At 36.6% G+C, this 25,509-nt stretch overlaps 1 protein-coding gene across 1 annotated transcript in view; it reads right to left on the reverse strand.

The window, feature by feature from the left end:
- Nucleotides 1–25,509, reverse strand: part of col11a1b (collagen, type XI, alpha 1b) — a gene marked incomplete at its 5' end in the record, with an annotated part of 98,349 nt that overhangs the window by 41,830 nt on the left and 31,010 nt on the right. The window contains 27 exons of the mRNA XM_079820038.1: nucleotides 17–70; nucleotides 195–239; nucleotides 434–487; nucleotides 3,428–3,481; nucleotides 3,813–3,920; nucleotides 4,061–4,114; nucleotides 5,935–5,979; nucleotides 6,083–6,136; nucleotides 6,396–6,440; nucleotides 8,157–8,210; nucleotides 8,736–8,780; nucleotides 9,941–9,994; nucleotides 11,948–11,992; nucleotides 12,078–12,131; nucleotides 14,148–14,192; nucleotides 14,295–14,348; nucleotides 15,089–15,142; nucleotides 16,249–16,302; nucleotides 16,844–16,897; nucleotides 17,998–18,051; nucleotides 19,209–19,265; nucleotides 19,507–19,590; nucleotides 20,003–20,077; nucleotides 21,647–21,709; nucleotides 21,861–21,902; nucleotides 22,859–22,915; nucleotides 23,629–23,937. Of these exons, the coding sequence (XP_079676164.1) occupies nucleotides 17–70; nucleotides 195–239; nucleotides 434–487; nucleotides 3,428–3,481; nucleotides 3,813–3,920; nucleotides 4,061–4,114; nucleotides 5,935–5,979; nucleotides 6,083–6,136; nucleotides 6,396–6,440; nucleotides 8,157–8,210; nucleotides 8,736–8,780; nucleotides 9,941–9,994; nucleotides 11,948–11,992; nucleotides 12,078–12,131; nucleotides 14,148–14,192; nucleotides 14,295–14,348; nucleotides 15,089–15,142; nucleotides 16,249–16,302; nucleotides 16,844–16,897; nucleotides 17,998–18,051; nucleotides 19,209–19,265; nucleotides 19,507–19,590; nucleotides 20,003–20,077; nucleotides 21,647–21,709; nucleotides 21,861–21,902; nucleotides 22,859–22,915; nucleotides 23,629–23,937 (1,767 nt within the window). The remainder of the gene's footprint in view (nucleotides 1–16; nucleotides 71–194; nucleotides 240–433; nucleotides 488–3,427; nucleotides 3,482–3,812; nucleotides 3,921–4,060; nucleotides 4,115–5,934; nucleotides 5,980–6,082; nucleotides 6,137–6,395; nucleotides 6,441–8,156; nucleotides 8,211–8,735; nucleotides 8,781–9,940; nucleotides 9,995–11,947; nucleotides 11,993–12,077; nucleotides 12,132–14,147; nucleotides 14,193–14,294; nucleotides 14,349–15,088; nucleotides 15,143–16,248; nucleotides 16,303–16,843; nucleotides 16,898–17,997; nucleotides 18,052–19,208; nucleotides 19,266–19,506; nucleotides 19,591–20,002; nucleotides 20,078–21,646; nucleotides 21,710–21,860; nucleotides 21,903–22,858; nucleotides 22,916–23,628; nucleotides 23,938–25,509) is intronic.

Genomic DNA, 25,509 nt, shown 5'->3' on the forward strand with positions numbered 1-25,509 from the left:
ACTGATGAAGCCTGACCTTTGGTCCAGGTTTTCCTGTTGGACCTCTGGCACCTCTTCCACCACGGGGACCCTGAGATCAATTGTTATTAGCGTTAACTAATTTATTGTGAAAAATTGGGATATTTTGCATCACTAGTGTATGTGGACAAGTGTTCTTTTCCACTGAAAAGATTCAAACTTGTTCAATGACATACCGTTGGTCCTCTTTGTCCTCTTGGACCTGCTTTACCAGCAATACCCTAAAAAACAAAACCAACCTATAAAATTACAACCCTGACATTACAATAACTGTGAGCTCTAAGACTAGTCAACATTTGGTATAGGTTGTTTGTAATCAGAATCAGAGAAATACAATAGAAATTGCCCTCGTCAGGCCGTAGCATGCTAAAAGAAATCAAATTTTATAGTAAAATCAAAAAGGCCTCATACGTACCCTTCCTCCCTTCTCACCATTGGCTCCAGGGAAGCCAGAGAAACCAGTAGAGCCCTGTAGATGGAGACAGATTATTAGGCGCATTGAGAGGAGTGGTTTTCAGCTACACAGCGTAAATGACACACTCACTTCAGAAGTATCCAATATTCGTCCCAACCCTTTAAACATGCCAAAAAAACGTTGGTCTTTGAACAAAAGTGAAGCTGTGTTGACACAGAGGATGTCCTTGAGGAATAATTCAACAACATTACTGCTAATGCTAACGTTATGTGAGTGAGACTCAGAGGGCAAGCTTTTGGAGTTGATAAACATGAGCGGTGCACGCTTGTTAACACAAGGACAGGAGATGAAATTGAAGGTTGAATTATTTTGGCAGGCAAAGAAGGGGAAGCAGCCTGTGCACAATGGATAGGCATCAGTAATTTACTCCACAGGATGGTCGCCTGCACAAGATAATGGAGCAAATCAAACAGACAAATACACACACAAAAAAAGTGGAACACTGAGGTGGACCAACAGCAATTTTCCATCCCCACTGAAAGTCAATGCTAATCACTATGCTCCAGCTTCACTTTGCGCTTTACATTTTCCAAATGATGTATTTAAGATATCTAATATATAATTTTAAAGTGCCCTTTTCATGCTTTTTCAGATATTACCTTTCATGTAGTGTGTAATGCTCTTTGTGAATCTAAAAGGTCTGCTAAGTTTCAGAGATTAAAGTGCAGGATAAATGGAGTTACTGTCTCCCAAAAGAAAGAACCGAGTCGTCAGTAATTCAAGCCTCATTTCCTGCACAAACCTACATAGGTTTGTAACAAATTTGCATGATGTCAGTCTATGGTCTTCATTGGCTGCCCAAGAACAATGTCTACTTTTGACCCGCACTCAAACACTGTAGTTGGAGCTGAGCCCTTTAAAGTAGTTTGGTTCGTGTTGTCGACATGTCGAGAAGACACTGTTTTCTGTGGTGCGATCCACTTTGCATGCACTTCCATAGGATGAGGACTAATGATATGTTAAAACCGACGCCATAGCTTCTGTTCATATTACTGGGTAAAAGAGTGCTGAGGAAGCCTCAGGTTTCAGATATGGTAATAATGGGTGTTTAGTTTCCGACATATGCTGTAAGCGGTAGACCAATCACAACAGACTGAGCCATCTGACCAATCAGAGCAGAGTAGTATCTCGGAAAGGAGGAGACTGAGGGCCCTATTATACACTCGGCGCAATGCAACGGCAGACGTGACACAAGTGTTTTTTGATAGTTTCAGCCTGACGCAGTTATTATTTTCTCGTCCAGTGCCAAATGCACTCGCTCCCATCTGTTCGCTCATGGGCGTGCTGGTCTGAAAACGAGGTGTGTTCAGGTGCATTGTTGGCGCTTTGCTATTTTGAGGCAACTGAAAATGACTGCGCCACTGACCAACACAAACCAGGTCTAAAGTCAATGCCGCAGTATTTTTTGTATTATTTAAAGCGTACACTCTGCTTATTACACACATAGGGACGCGCAGCAGCACACAAACATTTTTAAATATTAAAAATAAAAGGATTCCTCTCAGGAAAAGCGTTCAGTCTTTCCGTGCGCAAATTCCACCATGGTGCAAGCGCAACTGGCTTTTAAAGGGAATGGGAGATGAGACTCTGATTGGTTTATTGCATGTTACGCCAAAAACAAACCCATGACTCATTAAGAGACGAGGGACAACCCTTGTGGACCATGTGCCTGGCGTGCCGACTGTTTTTTCCATCGTTAAACTAGCAAAAAAGGATTCGAACAACATGCGCCATACGCTTCAGACCATGCGCTCAGATCGTTAAAATAGGGCCCTGAATCTTTGAATAAACCATTTTCAAACACTGTGAGAAAAGAGGTGATGCAGCAATGCATATAATGAGAAAATGGAAGTGTTTTTGACCTTGGATGCATAAACCTATTGTAGGAGACCTCCAAAATAAAACCAGAAACCTCAAAAATAGACTAATGGGGGCACTTTAAATGAAAAAAAACAAAAAACAAAGAAACAGCACTTGGAGAAAAGTTGCATGCTTCATAAAAACACTAACATTAGGCCATTAACATGTTATGATCATAAATTTGAAATGCTACAAATTAATTTATTATATATATTATTATAAATATTTTTAAATTTAGATGACGCAAAGGTAATTATGTAAAAATAGAGGAAATGGGAAGAACAATTAAATATCTAATATCAACCAATATTGATAAATAAAAAAAATTATAAAAAAACCCTTCAATACCAGGCAATAAGCAATATAATTCTGATATACTATGCATCCCTAATAGGAGTGTGAGAGAAAAAAAGTTCAACTCAAAAAACCAACTCATCTCTCCGGGGGAAAAAACTCCTGAACATAACCCTGAACAGGCCAAACACTACTTTAAAAAATGCAGTAGCGGAAAATGGAAACCCAGAGTCGAAAATAGCTGACAAAGCAAGTTGTAGACTACTTCAATATCACTTTCCATAACTTGTTATTCAAACAAAATAGGAGCCATTTCATAAGCTATATACTTCTATATGACAAGCCTGTATCCTGAATCAAATGATTGTTTTGTCAAAGTTAGCAGGCTGAACTGACTGAACAAGCTGACAAACACAAACTGTATCTGCATAGTCTTGGGCTGTTCACAGGTCTGCACTTATTGCATGCTGGGTGGCTGAGAGATAAAGCAGCCAGTGTCATGGAGAATGAGTTTATCCTATTAACTCTGTTAACACAGGCTATCAGAGAACAGCAGGCCTTGCATGTCAAACGCAGCACATGGCCAAATAGAAATAAAGCAGTACAGACAATGGCACTGTTCATGAGAGATGATAACTTTATAGTTTAATTAAAGGTTAATGCCTAATTGTTTGATTGCTTTTGATTGTAAACAATGACCCAGAGATAGATACTTTGAAAAAATAAAAAAAACGTATGAAAAGATGATAAAGACGCAACAGGAAAGTTGTCAGCACTAACCTTAGGACCTTGTCTTCCTGGGTAGCCAGGCAAACCTGGAACACCAAGTTTTCCCTAAAAACAGAAATAAGAACACACTCTAGCTCTAGGTTTTAAACAATCATCAGGCCCTATACAGTAACAATAAAGAATTTCAGCACCCTGCACAAACTGCAAAAACATATGGGAGCTGTAATGGAGTATTTGGCTGCCCTTTTAAACCGGTGTTCAGAATCAATTAAAGAGTTATGAGTTCAGTGTCATTTTAGGTTTTAATTCACACATATATTAATAATCCATGACAGACACTTAAGTGCCCCAAAAACCCTAGTGTTGTTGTTTTTTCCAGGACTGGTCATATTAAGTACTTTGCCATTAAATTCAACATAATGAGTTTTAAACTGACCTTCTCTCCTGCTGTGCCCATAGGACCAGACTCTCCGTTGGGACCTGATTTACCTTTGGGCCCCTCTGGTCCGTCTTCTCCTCTTGGTCCCAAAACACCACCCTCTCCCTGAACACCAACGACAATGAACAAACATTATACTAGTTTCATAACAAACAAAATGGGTAAAAATCATCTCAAACAAGTGATTATGGATGCTGATTGAAATTAAATGTAACTTTAATGAAATAAGCAAGGTTGTTACTCACCTTGTCACCCTTGAGGCCCATGTCACCCTTGAACCCAGGAAAACCATCTTCTCCCTGAAATCAATTGAATATGTATGTGGATAAACTAGATAGATAGATACGATAGATAAGATAGATGTAAGATCAGGGTGCAATTTGTGAAAAAAAAAAAAGTTTTGTTTTGAAAAGTTTTTTGAGCTATAGACAATTTTTTTACAATAAATATTCTGATTTAACCTTGAGCTTTGAAGTATTAAATATATTACATGGCTTTGATATTTGACCACTATTTACAATGACACTAATAATACTTCATTTCTGATAGGAACGCCGAAATCAATTGGTAGTTATTGATATTTTGAATCGAATAATGAGACACAAACCTGTACATATTCAATCGCGTTTGCTCCCATTTATTTCTGATCACAGTGCTTCGATACACAACATAGGCTACAAACTTTGTGCACACATTTGGACTGGAGTAATATGTATTCACACATTTACCTCATATTTATTTAGATAGAATAGAATCATCATTTCTTATTGACTTGTAGAAAGACGATTCTATGCCGATCCATCAGTCAATATTGCGTGATAATAATTTCCACCTTATGGTGACTGTAAACTTCTGCGTTGTGTCTCGTAGTTAATAAATTTATGCATCTCTTATTATATATAATATCTGCATATGGTCATAAAAGAGTGAGTTTTGAGCAGAAACGTATTAATCTCATACTGTTACTCAGAAATAGATTAATGGTGTGTGCTGAATTTCTGAAAAGCTCTGCATAGATTGAGGTGCGTTTCTGATTTTATTGTTGTTTGTATTGTCATGTTGCAGCGTTTAACTAGGCGATGTTTTAAAAAATATTTTTATTTTTGGTATTTTATATGCTCTGTTGGTGGTTTGTGGAGCAGCATCCCTTGGGGTGGGTGTGTTGCCTATTATTTTAGGCAGGGATACATTGACAAATAGACAATAAGGGGGAAATCCCCCCCATTACCCCTACAAATTGCACCCTGGATCAGACAGACAGACAGACAGACAGACAGACAGACAGACAGACAGACAGACAGACAGACAGACAGACAGACAGACAGACAGACAGACAGACAGACAGACAGACAGACAGACAGACAGACAGACAGACAGACAGACAGACAGATAGATAGATAGATAGATAGATAGATAGATAGATAGATAGATAGATAGATAGATAGATAGATAGATAGATAGATAGATAGATAGATAGATAGATAGATAGATAGATAGATAGATAGATAGATAGATAGATAGATAGATAGATAGATAGATAGATAGATAGATAGATAGATAGATAGAACACTCTATGAGAACATAATGGCTAAATGCTGGCATCTAGTGGCTATAGTGTAACTTGCTGGTTCATGCTAGTTTAGACAGAGAAATGAAATCATATCCAAGATTGTCAGAATGTTAATTTAACAATCTGTTCTCTCAGAAGTGTTCTTGAATTTTAAATGTTGAGTACAATATTACTTATTACAATAACAATACATTTTAGAGACATAAAAGTATTGGCTCTTTCTAAATGAAACACTGACACTTGGTGGCCACTGCAGAGGATACAGCCTGAAGCAGATCAAGTCACAACATTGTGTATATACAAAACAATAATTAGCACATATTAAAAAGACAACTCTTCAATGTTTCTTTTCTGCTTATATGTCTACTGACATCCAGTCATAGTTGATTTTGCATTACACCACACACTCAAACCCCCGATTGAGGCCAATTAGGTGCAGAAAGTCACTGAAATTGCCTTTTAGCTAATGTTCTGTCATCTGTGAGACTCATTTTAGAGTCTGACCCAGGAGCTCATTAATGGAGACAGAGGACAGGGTCATTTTCTTACCTTCTCGCCTTTGTGGCCCTTCAAGCCACGAATGCCCTCGGCACCCTAAATGGACAGAACAATGAATATAGGCTCTAATGGATCGACTAAGAGCACATAATGTTGATAATAAAGAAAAAGTGTGATGAAGATAATCAAAGCTGTTTACCTTCACACCTCGAGGGCCGGGATAGCCAATGGACCCCTGAGGACCTACTAGGCCCTATAGGGAGAGAGTAAATACAATAACACTGAATCAGTCAGGATTAATAGAGAGGAATTAGGTTTTAAACTTCTAAAGGGGCCACACATTAAGTGTTGATTACGGAGACAGAGAAATGGCTTTAATTTTGTTACTGAGCTTTTAGACAGCTGCAAAATAGCACCTTAAAGGCGTTTAGTGGCTTTGCACTTGAAATGTGGTCAATAACTGGAACTCAGAGTGACAATTCATTTAGAGAAAAAACTAAAAATACACTCACAGCTGCTCCTTTCTCCCCGGGAGGACCCTCTTTCCCAGGATGACCCTATGCAAGGATTACAAACAAAAGCATCTTCATTCAAAGTCTGAAAGTAACATGAGGCATATGCAGTTGGGTTTGGTTTAGCAGGTTCAGTGTACAGTAATATACACAGTATGAATAGCATTAAAAATGTCACTTTGTCCAGGAACCTAATTTTTAGGTTTGTGCATGAGTAAGAACGGGATTTTAACTGAGGAAGCAAAAAACGTGATTGGAATTTGAAATTTGAAAGTAGAATAAAAATGGAAATTTCACGCTAAATATGTTATCATACACAACATACAGTAACATTCAAAACTTTGATGTCAATAAGATAAAAATTATAAAAAAAAAAAATCATCAAAACTACTCAAAAGTGACCAAAAAAATACGGTTCATTTGAAATTTAAATTAATCAAAAATACTGGGAAAATGTATAATGGTTTTTAACATTGTAAATGTTATATAAGAAAATAAAAAAATGTTTCTTGAACAGCAAATATGAGAATGATTTCTGAAGGATAATATGATGAGATATGATGCTGAAAATTCTGCTTTACCACCAGAGGAATAAATTACAGTTTAAAATTATTGTAATAATATTTCACAATATTATTGGTTTTACTATATTTTCAGTCAAATAAATGTAGCATAAGAGACTTCTTTCAAGAACAATTTATTTATTTATTTATTTGTGAGATGTTTAGATATTTTCTAAAACTATTCAGAATACATTTATGATAATTTTTTTATTGCAGAACTGAACATGGTAAACATGAGACACCACTTAACTATATACAAAACCAGGGTTTGCATAAGTATAATTCATATTTTTTATTACAATGAAAAAACAGAAAACTATTAATTTGTATATATATATATATATGTATATATATATATATATATATATATATATATATATATATATATATATATATATATATATATATATATATATATATATATATATATATGTATATGTATATATATATATATATATATATATATATGTATATGTATATGTATATATATATATATATATATATATATATATATATATATGTATATATATATATATATATATGTATATGTATATATATATATATATATATATATATATATATATATATATATATATATATATATATATATATATATATATATATATATATATATATATATATATATATATATATATATATATGTATGTATATATATATGTATGTATATATATATGTATATATATATATATATATATATATATATATATATATATATATATATATATATATATATATATATATATATATGTATGTATATATATATGTATATGTATATGTATATATATATGTATGTATATATATGTATATATATATGGCAGAAGAATAATTTCATAAAAATGTTTTATATAAAATCAAAATTAAGTCAATCCACATGAAACAGGCATCAAGAGTGAAAAAGAAAGTCTCTGTTTTTGCTTATTTTGATGAAAGTCCTCTGTTGTGTCTGTGTTGAATTTCTCTGAGCTGCAATTCAGTAAATTGCACTTCCTGTCATTCCAATTTAAATTTTCAACTCATGAAATGCAGCCGACTCTTTAACTCGAAATTGTGTAAATAAAATACATATTTCCCTCAAGCTGGTTAATGGCTAATGATGTGTGATGATGCAACGTATTTTTGATATGAACGCAGAGAATTAGGGGAGGGGAGAATACGAATTTAAGAAAAATCCACTTACAGGAGGCCCATCAGCCCCAGCCAGTCCATGGAGCCCCTGTTTTCCACCGGGACCCTATGAGAGAGAGAGAAAGAAAGAAAGAGGACAAGTGAGAAAAGAAGGACGAAAGAGAAGAGGGAGGAAAAACACACACAATTAAGACTGCGATTACTGGTGTGCCCAAGTGATTCGCTGGGCAACTTTTATAAGAGGTTCAATTCTAAAGCACTTCATTATCATCTTTTTCCTCTTGGTAAGGAAAAGATCTAATCATATGGTACGTCTGGAAACACTCCACCACTTCTGGAGTCACATTTCAGACTCTCTGGCCTCCGTCCAGGAGCCCTGACAAAATGCTTGTCTGAGAGACTAACCAATGACAGTTCTGTGTGTAAGCATATCTCCTGCTTGTTGAAGCATTAGTGAGTCTTGAGGTGTGTGTGTGCGCGTGTGGTTTTTCTCTAGTCAGCAGTGATCTGAAGGCAACCTACAGCTCGGAAACCGAAGAGTCTGTTGAATCGTTTATAGGGTTAGGGCAGAAAAACGCCGCCTGTAATAACAAAGACGATGGCGGCTGGGGCAAACAGCTCACAAACTCACTTTCTCTCCAGGTGGACCAATCGGGCCTTGAGGACCAGGCAGACCCTGCAAGACAAGATTAACAAAGTTAGACAGTACAACATGGAGTCTTCAAGGGAAATCTGATAGTAAAGTTTATATTGGAAAAAGCTGTTTGAGCACCTCTAAGTCAAATCTAAGAAACAGGATACATTATTCTGTGTCTGTGCGTGAGTGTGTGAATATATGAGTCCTGTTACAAACTTATGGAGTCTGGAGGTGGATTTAGATAAATGGATCTACCAGTTTTTATTGCTTTTTCTGTCTTTCAATGACAGTTCGTCAGGCTCTACATTTAACTGAATACACGTGAAAAAAGAGCAGAAAAGGAGAATTCAGGAGAATTAATGGACCCATGAAGTCATTAAACATGTGTTTTCCTTTCCTGTGTTGACATGTTTCCAATTGAAATAGGAAGTTTGGGTGGGAGATAATCGAAGGGGTGGTCTCCCTTTTTCTTTTAAACTGGCCAAAAGGCTATAGCTACTGTACGTCACATCCATGAACATGATTTGCTACTTGCTAGATGGTATTGGGGGAGGGACTCGCATCTGATTGGACAAAAATGTGTGTAGTTGCTACAACATGAATCATCACTATTTTTGGTCCATTTACACTACTGTTCAGAAGTTTAGGGTCAAAACAGTTTACAGTAAAAGCTTAAGTTAACAGTAAAAACAGCAACATTGTGATGCATTTAAAATGTGTTGCCAAAGCTGAATTTTAAGTCTTCAGTGTCACATGATCCTTCAGAAATCATTCTAATATATGCTGATGTGCTGCTCAAGAAACATTTCTTATTATTATCAATGTTGGAAACAGTTTGTGCTGCTAAACATTTTTGTAGAAACAGCGATTCATTTTGATGAAGAGAACGTTTAAAAGAAGAACATTTATTTGAAATAGAAAATGTTTGCAGCATTGTAACATTATACATTTTTTATGATAAATTCCAATGTCATGTGTCCTTGCTGAATAAAAGTATTAATTTCTTTTCAAAAGAAATGTCCCAAACTTTTGAACGGCACTCTATATATCTACAATAGGTCATTTTTTGTCAACTTTTAGGAGCACACTGATGTATAGATGACCTCAAAGGTATTAGACAAAGACTAAAACAAGTTTCCTGAGAGAAAGACAAAGAGAGAAAAGAGCAGACAAAAGGTGATCGATTGACGGATACCTACATGTGGACCGGTGTTACCCTGTTGCCCAGGGGGTCCAGGCTCTCCTTGAGGACCCTGTTATAACATTTAATAGAAACACTTTAGTACACAACACTATCATTCCTACACTTCACAGCTCCACGGAGACTGACATTTTAGAAAGATATAAAAAGCAGCCCCAATACCTCAAACTCCAAAAATACTCTACATGTTGAACAACAGACACATGTAAATTGCAAATCCATCTTTTTCCATTGGCCTTCCTTTCTGATTTGCACAGCCTACTGTAATAAAATCTATTATAGCAGCTTTAAACCACTGGGTAAGAGGAAGAGAGATGGAGATGGGTTACATTTTTATAACTAACTGCATGAAGTAAGAAATGCGGTTGTACTTAAGAGTGAGACCTTGAAAGAAAAGCTGCTAAAATAAGATAATAAAATACATTTGGTAGCACTTAGTTCGATGGTAACTAACTAACTTTGCAACTACATGTCAACTAACTCTCATTAGAGTATTAGTAGACTGTCTGCTTGATATCTGCCAACACTTTATTTTAATGGTCCCCCAACAGACATTCTACTGACTATAAGTAACTTTGCAAGTACGTCAACTTAATACAAACCCGAACACAAACAGTCTACTAATACTCTATTGAGAATTAGTTGACAAGTTACTTTTAGTTAGTAGAGTGTCTAAAGTGGATTATAGTTTTTATTTTATTGAAATGAACTTCAGTGCAACCTAAATTAGTTGATTTGCTAAGAAATTGGACCAAATATACTATACTTATACTGATGCATAACTGTGCGAGACAACAGGAACACCTAATCACAAAATTAATGTTAACACAATCGGTTAAGTCCCTGTTATGATGATTTATTAGTTAATTCAGTGTTGGTGTTTTTTGTCAATTCAAATGATTTCTAAAATCGATTTAGACTTATTTTTAATAGATAAAGAATTTTTTTTTTTATCTAGTTAGTTGTATTTTTTAATATGTATTTAGTTTTGAATAAGCTAATCTCATAGACCAACTCCAATCCTTCACAGACCACAATTTGTGAATAACTGAAAAAATAAACAACTGATGTACACTCAACGGCTAGAGAATACCCATAACGCACTGTGATGGTCGTACCGAATTAATTCCCTTGTCTAGCCAGAAGACGCCACCTGCAGCTGAATCATCCACCCATCCATTTTCCAAACCACTGGTCCAATGTGGTACAGCGTAATATCATACAGTTATAAATTGCTTTTTAATTGATAATTAGATTGTTTAATTAAGGTTTATACATGCTAGTTTCCATGACAGAGTTTAAAATAAATCTTTTCATTACTACTGGAGCTGCAAATTTGCTAAGTTTCAAATGATTATTAAACAGAAGCACAAACAATGCAAAAGTGGCTGCCCTTCCGGCAAACTCAGTGTCTGAATTCGCTCACTCGTTTTTCATTCACTACTTCAAGTGGACTATATTAGTGGACTAATGTAGGGAATGGTGAATGAGGGTATACAGTAGGTGGCGATTTAGAAAATAGTTATTGTATACCCTCATTCACTATTCCCTATATTAGTCTACAAATATAGTCAACCTGAAGGAGTGAATGAAAAAATGAGTGTTTGAATTCAGACACTGAGTGTGCCAGAAAGGCTGCCACTTTTGCATAGTTAGTACTAGTAATGAAAAGATTTATTTTGAACTCTGTCATGGAAACTATGTATGAAACCTACACTTTCTGTCTTACATATTTTAGTGGCAGACTTCATACCTTCTTTATTGTAGCACTTCCAGGTCAAAGATGACATTAGCTCTCTCCTACCAGGCCTACTGTGTTTCTCTTATCTAATAGCCTAGTTTAGATGTGACCCTTGCTCGGGACAACAAACATGTTTCAGAGAGGTCAGAGGTGGTCAGTAAAGGACAATTAACCAAGAAACTCCTTCATGGGGCCTAAAGCCCAGAAGAGGCTCTCTATTCTGTTTTAACCACACTATTAAAGAAGGGGAGAGGAAATTCTTACCATATTTCCTTTAGGGCCAGATGGTCCATCCAATCCAGTAAGACCCTGCATTTGTATAAAACAGTATGTGTCTAGTTGTGACTTTCATTCTATTTGGACAGATGCAATTAGAAGGTGTGGTGGTACATACACGCTGTCCAGCGGTACCGGGAGATCCTCTGGGGCCCAGCAGTCCTCTTGGACCCTGATGATCAACAAAAAGAACATGTCATAAGAATTCACTACACCTTTATACTAAATACAAGAGGTCTTCAATCTTTTCAGGCCAAAGATCCCTTGGTGGATAGAATATGGAGCATGGCCCCCTTCTACATGTGTGTTGTAATTTGACGGTAACGCATTACAAGTAACACGAGTTAGATAATCAGATTACCTTTTTTCCAAGTAACTAGTAAAGCAACGCATTACTTTTAAATATACAGCAAATTACTTTTTCAAATAAGTAATGCAAGTTACTTTATTTTTCCCATTTATTTAATGACACCTCTTCTGTCCCCATTTTGAGAGAAATTGGGAGCAAGTGCAGAGGTATTGAGTGTGCTGTGCAAATATGATAGTTATAGTAATTCTAGGCATTTACTCATGTCACTTGCACAGATTCAGTATTCCTCAAAAATGAATAAAAACTGTGAAATGCAAACTCAGAATATTATGCAAACCTGCTATAACTAAATGTTAATTTACACAAATATACTTTGTATTTAATGTCACTTTATAAATATGTCTTTGCTTCTGACATTCGATGATCCAGTTCAAGCATACTAAGCAAAAATGTAAAGTTTCTTCACCCGTGTTATTTTTCTGCTATCTAGAATGGCAAAACTGGTTTGTTTGAGCTGCACCCTCTACTGTACAGGTGTGAAATTTCCATTTCCTTCCCTTTTGGTGTGAAAGGGCCATTACACTTATTACAATAAAACAAACAAGCAAGCCCAGCTGAGAAAAAGTGAGTTTCGATTAAGTCAGAGAACTAACCTATTTTTTTTACAGTCAGAACAGAACATGAGGTTTAAGAACGGACGCCCTAAATATGCTTTTTATTACTTCATTTAAAATGGTTTAGAAACAACTATGTTAAACAGAAACAAAGGCAAATTGGGTTTTTTGCTGAAGACCCACAGGTTCACTAAATCAGCAGTGGGACTCGATCCAATTAGATTCCACTTCTTCAGGGCTGATTCTGTTATTTGTTAGATCTCTGCTGATGGAGTATTTAGTCAAAGAGTGAGTGAAATAAGTGAGACCATTAGTGTGTCGTGAGAAACAGAGAAAGAAATAGAGAGGGAGAAAATAGAAAACTGCAGCGCTCCCTTCCTGTAGCCATTACCTCAATGAGGAACAAACACTGAGATTTGAGGTGGAAAGAGGGACACACCTTAGGAAGAGTGATTATAGCTAGGCATGAAGTGAGGTGATTAACCCTCATTTTCTTTTCTGAGAGATCCCAAAAGTCTCAAAAACATACTTAATGTTGATGGTATCAAGTTGATACTTCATGGATTTTCATAATTGGGTTATACAAAAAGGTCATATAACTTGTCTTTGGGGTGTCAGAGATTGTTTAATGTCTAATGTAACTGTCAAATATTATTACTATTTAAAATGGCTGTTTTCTATTTTAATATATATTATAATGTAATTTATTCCTGTGGTGGCCAAGCCGAATTTTCAGCATCATTATGCTGAATCATCTTCAGCGTCACATGATCCTTTAGAAATCATCAATGTTGAAAACAGTTGTGCTGCTGCTTAAAATGATTGTGGAACCAGTGATACACCAAGGATTCATTGATTACTAGACAGTTGCATTTATTTAAAATAGAACACTTTTAAATGCCTTTACTGTCACTTTAGATTTAATGTGCCCTTACGGAATCAAATTATGAATTTATTTCAAGAAAAAAAATCGTACTGACCTCCAAAATTGTAATGGTAGTATATACAGGAATTTGGATTTGTTTGAATGTATGTTTTTAGGGGGGGGGGGGTTTGTCCAGAAGCTAACAGAAGCTACTTTTATATTGGATAACAGTCATATTTCGCAGTCATAATACCTACAGTGTGATACAAAAAGCAGGGTTAAAGCTTCAAACATTATGTCTACTAAGCTTTGATTAGTTCACATGAAAATATTAAAATAATTTGAAGGGAAAATATGAGAAGTGAATACAAAGTTCAAAGTCAAAATGGAGATGCTTACACTTTCTCCTGGCATTCCCCTCTGTCCGATCTCACCATCCTCGCCCTGCAGACAAGAGCACAAATACGCTTGCCAACAGTCCAGTGTGTAAGTATATACAAATCAAAATAAAAATGAGATAATGGTGTGTCATTTGGACAAACGCACCCTTGGTCCGTCCTCTCCTGGAGAGCCTGGTAGGCCGATGGGACCTATCTCACCCTGAAAGAAAACGAAATAGATGAAATAACAGAGAGAGAAAAAGAGTAAATGTATTATTACCGTCCCTGCCTGTCTGCTTTTGGCTCAGTGCATTGTTAGGGCCCATGACCACTATTTATAAGACTGCATCCCTATAAGAAGAGGCTATAACATAGCGGGGCCTGTAATTACCCCGGGCAGGATTAAGAGGACAGCTCTGGCTGGAAATATACACAGCTCCCTGTGATCTGCGGGCCTCTTTCACTGCACCAGCCCAGGCCAAGCAAGCCACACTCTGCTGTGCCTAGCGAGGGTAGCCTTCATTTGCCAGAGGAGCGCTAGCACGCCAAACAACCCCCCTTGCCGCTATAATGAGGTCAACTTCTCCTGCCACTATGACTGTCAGCACGCTAAACAAAATGTACAGCGGCAGACATGGAACATTTTTATAATGTACAAGTCTTGGCCTTGGCAGGAGCCGACAAGAAGGGTTTCAAGTGGAGTTAACTAAATACAGTAGATTCTGTAGGAAAACTGCCGCTGAGGAATATAATGAAACCAGGCAAGAATTGTTCCCATAATCATAAAGCTCTGTTTGAGACAAGCTGGAAGTTTGATAATTGAGCATTAAAAGACATTTTTCTCACGGGTGGTGGTCAGGCTTGCCTTCTGCTGTCTAGAACGATTCGGTTTCATTTCAACTATTACATCAATGATGGGGAACTAAGTATGTGTTTTTTTAAGAATAGTTCAGCACTTACTCTGTGTCCCTTCTCACCAGGTAAGCCAGGAAGCCCATCAAATCCTCGGTCACCCTGTTAGACAGCAATCGCAATGAGAATAAAAATAGAGCTGCCAATAGAGCTGTCAAAGTTAACAAAGTTAGCATAATGCATAATGTGTGGAAGCTTCTTTTCTTGCAATTGCGTGATATAAAGTCGCTATTGCGAGTTCATATCTTGCAATTCTGACTTTTTTTCTCAGAATTGTGAGTTTATATCTCATAATTCGGACCATATTTCTTGCAATTCTGACTTATATCACGCAATTCTGACTTTATAACTCGCAATTCTGACTTTTTTTCTCTGAATTCAGAATTGAGAAAGTCAGAATTGCGCGATATAAAGTCAGAATTGCGAGTTATAAATTCAGAATTGCGAGTTATAAAGTCAGAATTGCTATGATGTAAACTCACAATTGTGAGATAAAAAGTCGCAATAATCTTTTAAAATGTTCATTATTACTTCCTTAATAATGTTTACGTTTTTTGTGCACTTATTAAATATTCTACATGTTATTTATTTCTGTTCTGAGGATTTTCTAAAAACTAGAGATGTAATTAAACTTAATCACGATTAATGGCAGGTAAAATGTAAATTTGTGATTATAAATATTATTTTTTATAAACATAATTATACTTGAAACGTAATCAACAAAAATTAGGTATACTTTAAAAATATATTTAATTATGAATTTGTTTCATTTTACCAAGTGTTTTACTAAGTATCAGATACCTAATCTCTATTAAATTAGTTTTTTTTATCTCAGATGATAAAATGAATAATTATAGCCATTAAACATTATTTTTGAAAGATATTTTAGGCCTAAACTGCTAATTATCAGACTGTTGTTTCTGTTTATCATTTATTAACAACAATTATAGAACATCTTACAACAACTTTTAATTTAAATTAATTATCAATAATCATATAATTTAATGTTTCATTAATTGCATTATTGTTGTTATTTATTATAATTTTTTTATTATTTTTACAGGTACAAAAATAAACTCATTACTAATTCAAAATCAATAACTATATGACAAACAGTAACAAACAATCCTTACTGATATCCGAAACCGCGATCAGTGCTAACGTGCTAATGTGTTAAAGTGGAGGTTTTGATTCAGAGATGATTTTACCTTGGTTCCTGATTCTCCAGGCATTCCTCTGGCTCCATCGGCTCCATTTCGGCCCTGTAAAACCAGGTCGCATCATCAGCCCGATGCTATGTGCTACGAGCAGGTTAATGTGCTTAACATATGTTTTAAACAACTGCAGAATCGATGCGAGACAGGAGATGACGTGAAGTGAGCGAATACACCCAAAGACAACCTAAATAAGGTGTGTTGAGTCTACAGCACGTTTGAGTAGCGAGTTATTGTGGCAATTTGACTCATTTATAACGAAACTGTGAATAAACTGTGTCAAAGGAGAATCTGAGAAACGTTTGGCACTAAAACTGGCAGATGTGGATGCGAATCCAACGGACATCTGTCATTCTGTTAAGCTGAAACAGGTAAATTAAGGTCAAGGCTAATAGACACAGACAGTTTCACGGAAAATCTGGTGTACGGTTGGAGCGTGAACAGTGGGCTACTTGCGTAGAGCACTTCAGCAGCAGTATTGCAGATGTATTATGTATATGTCACCTTTTTGCCTTTTCAACTCTAATGTCATGTTATGTGGCAGACAAGAGACAAAATGACAGCATGAGCGGATTTTTCCATTTCTTACCCTCTTGCCTGCTTTTCCAGGTGGTCCATTAGGGCCTTGAAGTCCTCTTGGTCCCTTGAAAAGCACACAGAATTCTGTAATGAATGTGTCTACCTCCTTATTGACAAGTTAAAAAACTAACATAATTATTTGTAAAATGTTTGCCAACAGTGTTGTTTTTATGTAAAATAACACTTACAGTTCAACACTTTTTCCTCACCGTCAGCTGACTAAGACTCTGTGCTCCAGAGTAGAAGCGCATATGTTTTTTACACTAGAAAGTGCTATTTTACTGGGGACAAGTGTTTATGCCCCCAACATATTTTGCATTCAATTGCATATAAGCTATAACTCGCAAAGCATCAAGCTAATTGTTTTGACAGAGTTAAAGTTTATGGGGCTGCACCTGTGGGCTCCGAGGCAGAGCAAATCTCTGACGCAACACCCGAATTCTGTTCATTTATCTGCAAACAAATAATGACTACAACTGCATTCCACTGAAGCACGAGTTTATTTCTTGTTTAACAGCAGTATTTTGACGTTTTTAAAAACATAATTTGAGTGGGTTGAAAGCGCTCTGAAAAGCATGACATACTTTTCACGGCTGCAATATCTCCTACGATGTAGCGCACCTTAAAAACCATCACGTTTTTATTGTGGTTTGTATGTCTACATGGTGTTAATATGCTTTAAGACAAACCATGTGCATGTTCATAAGTAAACACCATTGCATACAGTATTTTCTCCATAAAAGTCCAGTGAACCAAAGACGGTTTGAAATCACTGGTGTTTCTTACGTCACAAACTAGCTTGTAAACAATCACGTCAACGTGCGGGCGGGCTTTAGCTTATCATCATAACTATGCTGTGAAGCAGGGGAGTCTCAAGAGAAGCCAGGTTATCCCAGTATATTTTTCTGTTGATATGAAAAATCGTGTACATTTAGCAATATAGCGGGTGAATTATGTATATGATGTAGCCTAAATTACAATGTTATGATGAACTTTATGGCTTTCTCCACTGACGTTCTAAGTTGTTCAAAGCGTTTCTAAGGATACTGATTTTTATTTATCAGGGTCAAATGTCTCAGGAATACTCAGATCATCATTCTATACTGTAAATTAGAATGACAAAAATGACAGTGGTTAAAAGCTAAAGTTTGAATGGACAGTCACCTGTGGGCCAGAATCTCCACTTTCCCCTTTAGCACCAGTTGCACCAGGACCACCCTGAAACACACGCATACAGATGAGTTTAACGTCTCACACACCTTTCTAAACACCAATATCATATGCGCGGAGCTGTGTTTGGGTCACACGCTGGCAACCCAAACACATTCGTCTGCCATTGCTTTTAAAGGTCATTTGATTTGGAGGCAGCTGTGGAAAAGAATGAGAGAAATTCTAGACACATTCTTAGTATGATTCTTATGAAATACAGCAACAAAATGACAAAAGAAATGTTTTAAGGGAATGTGAAAATAAACAGCAGACAGCCTGAAAGCACATCAGCACCGAAGAACTGTTCACTTTCTGTTCATAAATCATAGTGAGATGAATGTATGTAACATATGTTCCTATCAGTGTTTGTGTGATAATGTCAACTGGAGGAAGTTGGGTACAAAAGGAAGATATGGGAAAAGAAAAGAGACATTCATGAAGGTAAATCTTGGCATGCATGTGGCTTTTAGATTATGTTTATTTAAAGACCAGGTGGCTCATCTGTGGTCCTCATCTGTATTGCAAAAAAATAAATAAGTAAATAAATACAATGTATTTAAACTGAAAAAGTGTCACAATTCCTGAACTTTTTGTTCACAACCTAATTTCATTGTATGCAATATATTTTTGTATAAGTTTGTAAAATTGTTTAATTAATTAATTTATTTTGGGACTACATGAATAATATTCATAAGCTATAACTAGATGTACAAAAATCCAGAGTCAGACAGTCAGACAGACACACTGGCAACTGATTAAAAACATTTTTAATTTTAACATCATCCATTGATGCCATTTATTTCATTTATGTTTTTTAATATTAATATATATTGCTTTATAAGAATATCTATATTTCTTTTTGCATACATGAATGAATGAATGAATGAATGAATGAATGAATGAATGAATGAATGAATGAATGAATGAATGAATGAATGAATGAATGAATGAATGAATGAATGAATGAATGAATGAATGAATGAATGAATGAGCAAATTAATGTTAGGTAAAAAGCAAAATTTTCAACAAAAAAAAGTATTAAAAATTATGTGGTACTATTTAGTAATATAATTAATTTAACTGAAAAGGCATCATTTAATTACATTTCATTGTTTTCCTAAATATTGAGCATTTTTATGCATGTCAGTTAGAGATGGGACACTTACCACGGGGCCGGAGCGTCCTGTCAATCCCATTGGACCAGGTGCTCCCCTCATAGTCAACTGCAGGGATATAAAATAATAATAATAATAAAGATTGCAAAGCTGACATTAACTGCAGTAGAGTACATAAGTTGTGTTACTGGCAATGGGTTCATTTCCATGTACCATAGAGTGTTATGAGAACTATAAACCTGTCTTGGTTTTAACAGTCGCTTTAAACTTGCTCATATACATTCTCTGCACCTAACACACTTGTTTCAGCCAAAAAATAATTTAAGGCAACATGAACAAGGGTACACACCCGGGCCTGGGCGAGGATGGCTTGGGCCTGGGCTTCTTGTGCCGACACCACTGGACCTTTTGAAGATTCTCCACCAGCGCGGAACTGTCAGAGAAACATCCACAAACACAGAAATCGCTAGTTTATTTCAGTACTTTTACTGCATGCTGGAATTTAGAGGAGCCACTGAAGTCGCTACAACATACAGTGGCCTCGTCAGTCTTGTCATTATGGGTTTGCATCTGGGCTGCAAAGTGCCAGTTTGCGTAGAGTTACTGTAGGCGGCTGGGTGTAGCGTGAGTGCAGTGGGGTTACTGGGTGGGGTTGGGGCTCTTCACAGCTGTAACAATTCATAACCCGCTTGGACGTTTGTAATGACAGTAATTTGTCCTATGTTAGAGGAAGTGGCCATTTGCATCTAACCTGAGATCAGTTTGGTGGTTTCTCTAAGATTAAGTGCTGGAAAATCTTGTCCCTAATCAGAATCATTGGAAATGTATGGGTTGGACAAGCTTACCGGCAACATGAGGATAGTGCCAGAGGGCCCCGGAGCTCCATCTGCGCCTGGCAAACCCGGACGACCAGGAGGACCCTGCGAGAAGAAAAGAAGGAGGGAGAGCAGAAGGAAATGAGGCATAAAGCATGTGGGGAAACGAACGTGTAAATGGCTAGACAAAAAAGAAAACTATAGGCATGGAAAGAGCATCAGGGCTGTTTCTTTGAAGTTTAAAATACACACAAGCAAATGAAAAAATACTGTAGGATCATTTTAAATTGTCGGTTAGGTAACCTACATCTACTCAAAATCCCTAAACAGTCCACATAAACAAAAATCACAAAAGCTTCACTGAACTGTTTACAGGAAAAAATGCTGTGGCGCTTTCACAAATTGCACCTAAACTGCAGGAGATTTCCGCAGCGATCCTTACACATGAAATCAAAACTAGCTAATGTGCTAAAGCCCAGTCATTATCCCATAAAAATACACTTAGGTTTATTTCGCTTTATATTTATACTGAGGTTTATGTATTTTTGTGTTGTTTATAGTTCCTTTCATTGCGTTGTTTATTTGTGTGTGTGCTCATAATGAAAGTGACACCCCACAAAGGACTATAACGCATACACACACACACACACACACACATATGATGGAATGCTGCTAGGGTAGTTTTGTGAAGAGATCTCTTTAGCAGGCATGTCACGCTCCTCTTGTAGACGGCTCACTTTAAATTGTTCCCATATGATGGTGTAATTGTGCAAGTGTGTGTGTGTGTGTGTGTATTGTGAAGGCTGGGCAAACGTCCCTTCTAGTACGTAACATATACATTGACAACTAGCGCAATTGTGCTTCTGTATATATAGCAAGGAGAATGTGTGGTGTAAAAGGGTCAGGTCATCAAGGGAAGTGGCCATCATTGTTAATTATGTATTTTCATCTACAGAGTTTGGCTTCATACGAGAAGAAACTGATGGACATCAAAGTGAGACAGGGAAATCGCTTTCCCTCATGGACAATAATCTCTTTGTGCTGGGAGATGCAGGACAGTGATGGTGGGAGTGCCTTTCCCAGAATGCATTGGAAGGGTTAACTCTGCGGGAGGTGGAAGAGGAGGCCAAGCTCCACCACCATAAAGAGAGAAAAAAAGTCCAGCTGTTTGTTTGTATGGAGGAAAGCTATTCTCTGTGCAATAATCAACACAGCGCATTTACAATCCTGAAAAATGGTGCGAACAGCACCAGACATAAGGATCAATGGGAGAATGAGTATGTGTTAATGCGTATTAGAGGTTATAAGGTCTGCTGCTCCTCTGGAAGTGTTATTAGTGTGAGGATTTATAGGCAGATCTGGTTTCAACGTGGTCTCCCAGGTCTTTCTAATGCACACATCTGCTCGTTCACATAGTAACGACACGCTGCTTGTCATTAGCTTATTCTCTCGATGCTTTAACCAATGTAAACTTTACCATTGTCTTTATGTGGAAGACAAAAACGACTAACTTCTCTAATAAAGTGAGAAAGGGTTGTGAAAAGTTCTGCCAGGGCTACTGTTACCTATAACTGGTGTGTCTACATGAATGAGGTGTCTTATCACCACAAAAGACATTATGAGATAGTAAGTAACACACATGAGGGGATGATTTTCCAAGAAACGTCAACTTACTCTCTCACCAGGATCTCCGTGGAGACCCGGGGAGCCTTGTATACCTGGAGTGCCGGGGATACCCTGAAAAAAAGACATGCAAAACGTCAAAGGCAACGTAACACACACACAGAAACACTCACGCACACCCTATGCTGACATTTTCCATAATGGCTTTTTTTTCCTATGGAGTCTCTCCATGTGTGAAAAGAGCTTGGAAAAAGGTGATACTCACGCCGGGCCCTGGTGGTCCTGGGAGTCCCTCTATAAGCATCCCCTGAAAAGAATCGAAGAAGAGAGAGGAAGAAAAACATGAGTACGGTAGCACGCTGGGCAGGCCGTAAATCTCACAGTTTGAGCAGCGCAGAAATAAAAAAGAAAATCAGTGAAGAACGAAGAGGAACCCAAAGATGTGGCTCATTTGTTCAACTGAACCAATCTCCTCTTTTCCACTATTCAAGAAAAGTGAATGATGCAACTGCTGTCAGAATCTGATGAATAATACGTTGACATTTGAAAGTATTAATGTAAAAATCTTCTTTCCTGGACTACTTCCATCTTGCCTTTTCTGTACAAAGAATAATTGGGTGGGATGCACAACTACTTTGACATACTTTGGCATCTCTAATACATAAAAGTAATATATATATATATATATATATATAAATCAAACCATTCAAAAACTTTGAGGTCAGTAAGATATTGATACTATTATACAGCAAGGATGCATTACATTTATCAAAAGTGACAGTAAAAACATTTATAAAACTACAGATGTTTTAGAGTGTCTACAACAAAATATTTTTTAACATTGATAATAATACAAATGTTTGAGCACCAAATCATCATATCAGAATGATTTCTGAAGCATCACGTGACACTGAAGACTGGAGTAATGATGCTGAAAATTCAGCTTTGTCATCACATGAATAAATTATATTTTTTATCAAACAGAAAAGAGTCATTTTAAATAGTAATACTTTTTGACAATATTACTTTTAATTACTGTATTTTTGTATCAAATAAACGCAGCCTTAGTGAGCATAAGAGACTTCTTTCAAAAACATTAAAAACTAACCCTAAAATATATTGGTTCATATAATATTTTACATATAACGATTAGCAGCCTACCACATTCTGGACTTTCTTGAGGGGGAAAAAATATGATGCGTTATATTACTAGTTGCATTTCATTTGGTACTTGTAAAAGCCTCATGCAGAGAGTTTACCTACCGGCTCAATGACTGCAGGTTCACCTTTTTGCCCCTTCTCACCACCATAGCCACCAACCTACAACAGAAGCAAAAACAAACTGAAATTTAATGACAGAGGAAGTACTACTCCTCTAGACCAAACAACTGTAAAACAGTACATTAAGCACTACAGCTAATGCCCAAAATGGTCTCCATCACTCTATAAAGCTAAGTGGTGAACATGCTCCGGCACTACTGTGAGGATGATTAGAAATTAAGTGTGAACTCCATCTTTTCCTATAATGTCCACTTATAAGACCCATGGGGAAAGTCATTTGACAATATTTTTTACAGTCATTCAACACAAGCATCATCCAATAAATTCAGTCTGTCAGTGTGTGTGTTTTGTGTTTGTGGACCGGGATGATATATCTCTCCAGGAATGAAGCAAAGAGCACAAAGCCACTGTGGTCAGTGTGTGCTTGTGTGCAAGTGTCTGTGTGAACGAGTGCTTGTGTTAAACTGTGAAAATAAGTCTCAAGTTATATCAGATCAACACTGCAATCACACAGCTAACATTTCATTTCCTGTCTCCCACACACCACAAGCAAAACGGCTACAACTGAGAGACTTCCATGTGCTGCTGTGTCAGCAGACATACTGAAAGTAGTAAGGTAAATAGCCAATATTTCTAGTAATTCGGAGCATTAGAAGCACAATTGTGAGGTTACAATAACATAAAATAACTAGGCAATAGCTTGATACATAATTGACTTGATTCCAGCATAAAGAAGGGAGACGTCAACTCACATTACTCTCTGTGACCTGCGTTTCAGCAGGCCGGCCCGGTCCAAACTCCTCCTCATAGGTCGATCCAGTGGGTTTGGCTTCATTAGTATTGTAGTCATAGAATGGATCGTCATAATTGCTGGGGTCTAACTCTTTTGCATCATATCCATTAAGGTCGTATTCCTTAAAGTCCTGGTTTTCGGCACCATTTGTGTTTTTGGACTCCACAATTTCCACATTCTCATTATTGGTGGCAATGGTGGGATCCACTCCAACTTCTTCTATCCCTGTTATGTAGTCGTCTACTATTTCCTCTTTTGGCGAAGGATTCTGTCCAGCCAGGGGAGGTCAATGAATGAAAGGAACAGGGAGGACAGTCAATGTAGACACCAAATCAAACTACTGAACTCTTTTAATGAAGCTCTACAGGTGAAATTGCACTGGTAAGCATCATTTTAAATGGGATAATTTTGGTCCTGACTAAGGGGTGTCCAATCCTGCTGTTGGAGGACCACTATCCTACAGAGTTTAGCTCCAAATCCAATTAAACACACATGAACCAGCTAATCAAGGTCTTACTTGGGGTTGTAACGGTACACAAAACTGACGGTTTGGTACGTACCTCGGTTTTGAAGTCACGGTTCGGTACAGCAGTTTTATAAAATTGCTTTTTATTTGTTTTTATTAAACAGTGGTTCACTGAAAAAACTAGTGTCTGTCTTTAAATGAATTCAATTATAACTAGAATGTTCTTAAAGATAATGTTGTAAACTATATAGGGAGCCCTTACTTGCACTTTACAATAATATTCAAGTTTAACAACAGAGCCCAAACTATTAGCCTAAATTCAGTTGCTATTTATTTTTAGATATAATAATCAACACTCAAATAACATATTGTATGCAAACATGTAAACTTAACATAAGGCAGTTTTTGTATTAACTTCTAAATCTAATTACGGTATAAAATTATGTTTTTTCTCCAATTCGTTGTTGAAATATCATCATTTTCATGACAGATTTATTTAAACATACATTAAATAATCAAGACATCACTAACAGGTTAAGTAGAATATAATTAATATATATATAGACTTGGTCGTTGTTGTGTCATAGCTGGGGGTGTGTCGTGGGGGGTGGAGTTGGCTATTCCCCGACACTGGAAATCCATGGTGTTAACCCAGTATAGCCTATATAGAATCACGTCTTCTGCTCGACAGAGCAAGATATATAGAAAAACTGAGCCATATAGGGTCGGATTGTTCGTACAGTATCTGTGACTAGAAAAAAGACCCAACACAATGGCCAGAGGTGTCATTTTCTCGTCAAAATGCATGCTTCTCCCACAAATATTACTTGCCTACTTCATAAATCACCCAGTCTTTCGATGAAGACGTTTATTCAGTGTTCCCGAATTTAATGGATTTAATGTAGGCCTATCTATTACATCCATTTAACGTTTTAAAATGATCATAAAACTTGTCTTGTGCTATGAAATGTTTTTCTGAATATGCCGTGTGCAATGCAAAGGGCATTTGTTTTTGTATTTGTTTGGGCACAGACATGAAATGCGCAGAGTCTAATGTAAAACGTTAATTTAAATATTTGTCAAAAGCCTAAATCCAGTTATATGTGATGAGCTGTTTGGCATCAATGACACATCTGGTTTGGATAAAGTTTAGACATCCATCAGTTTTCTGTTGTCTTGCATGCATGTAGTTTTATCTGTTTATGTATTCGTTTTTCTTGTTAGTACAGCCATGCACGAATGAATTAGTTCAGCATTTACATTTTACAAAGCAAATTTGGAGTTGACATGTCAATGTCACAATACTATTCTCAAATTACTGACAATAGCAAAGTTTTTTTTGGTTTTTTATAGCAACCGTCTTCATCAAAAGAC

Source organism: Gobio gobio, assembly GCF_949357685.1.
Source record: "Gobio gobio genome assembly, chromosome: 6".
NCBI classification, from domain to species: domain Eukaryota; kingdom Metazoa; phylum Chordata; class Actinopteri; order Cypriniformes; family Gobionidae; genus Gobio; species Gobio gobio.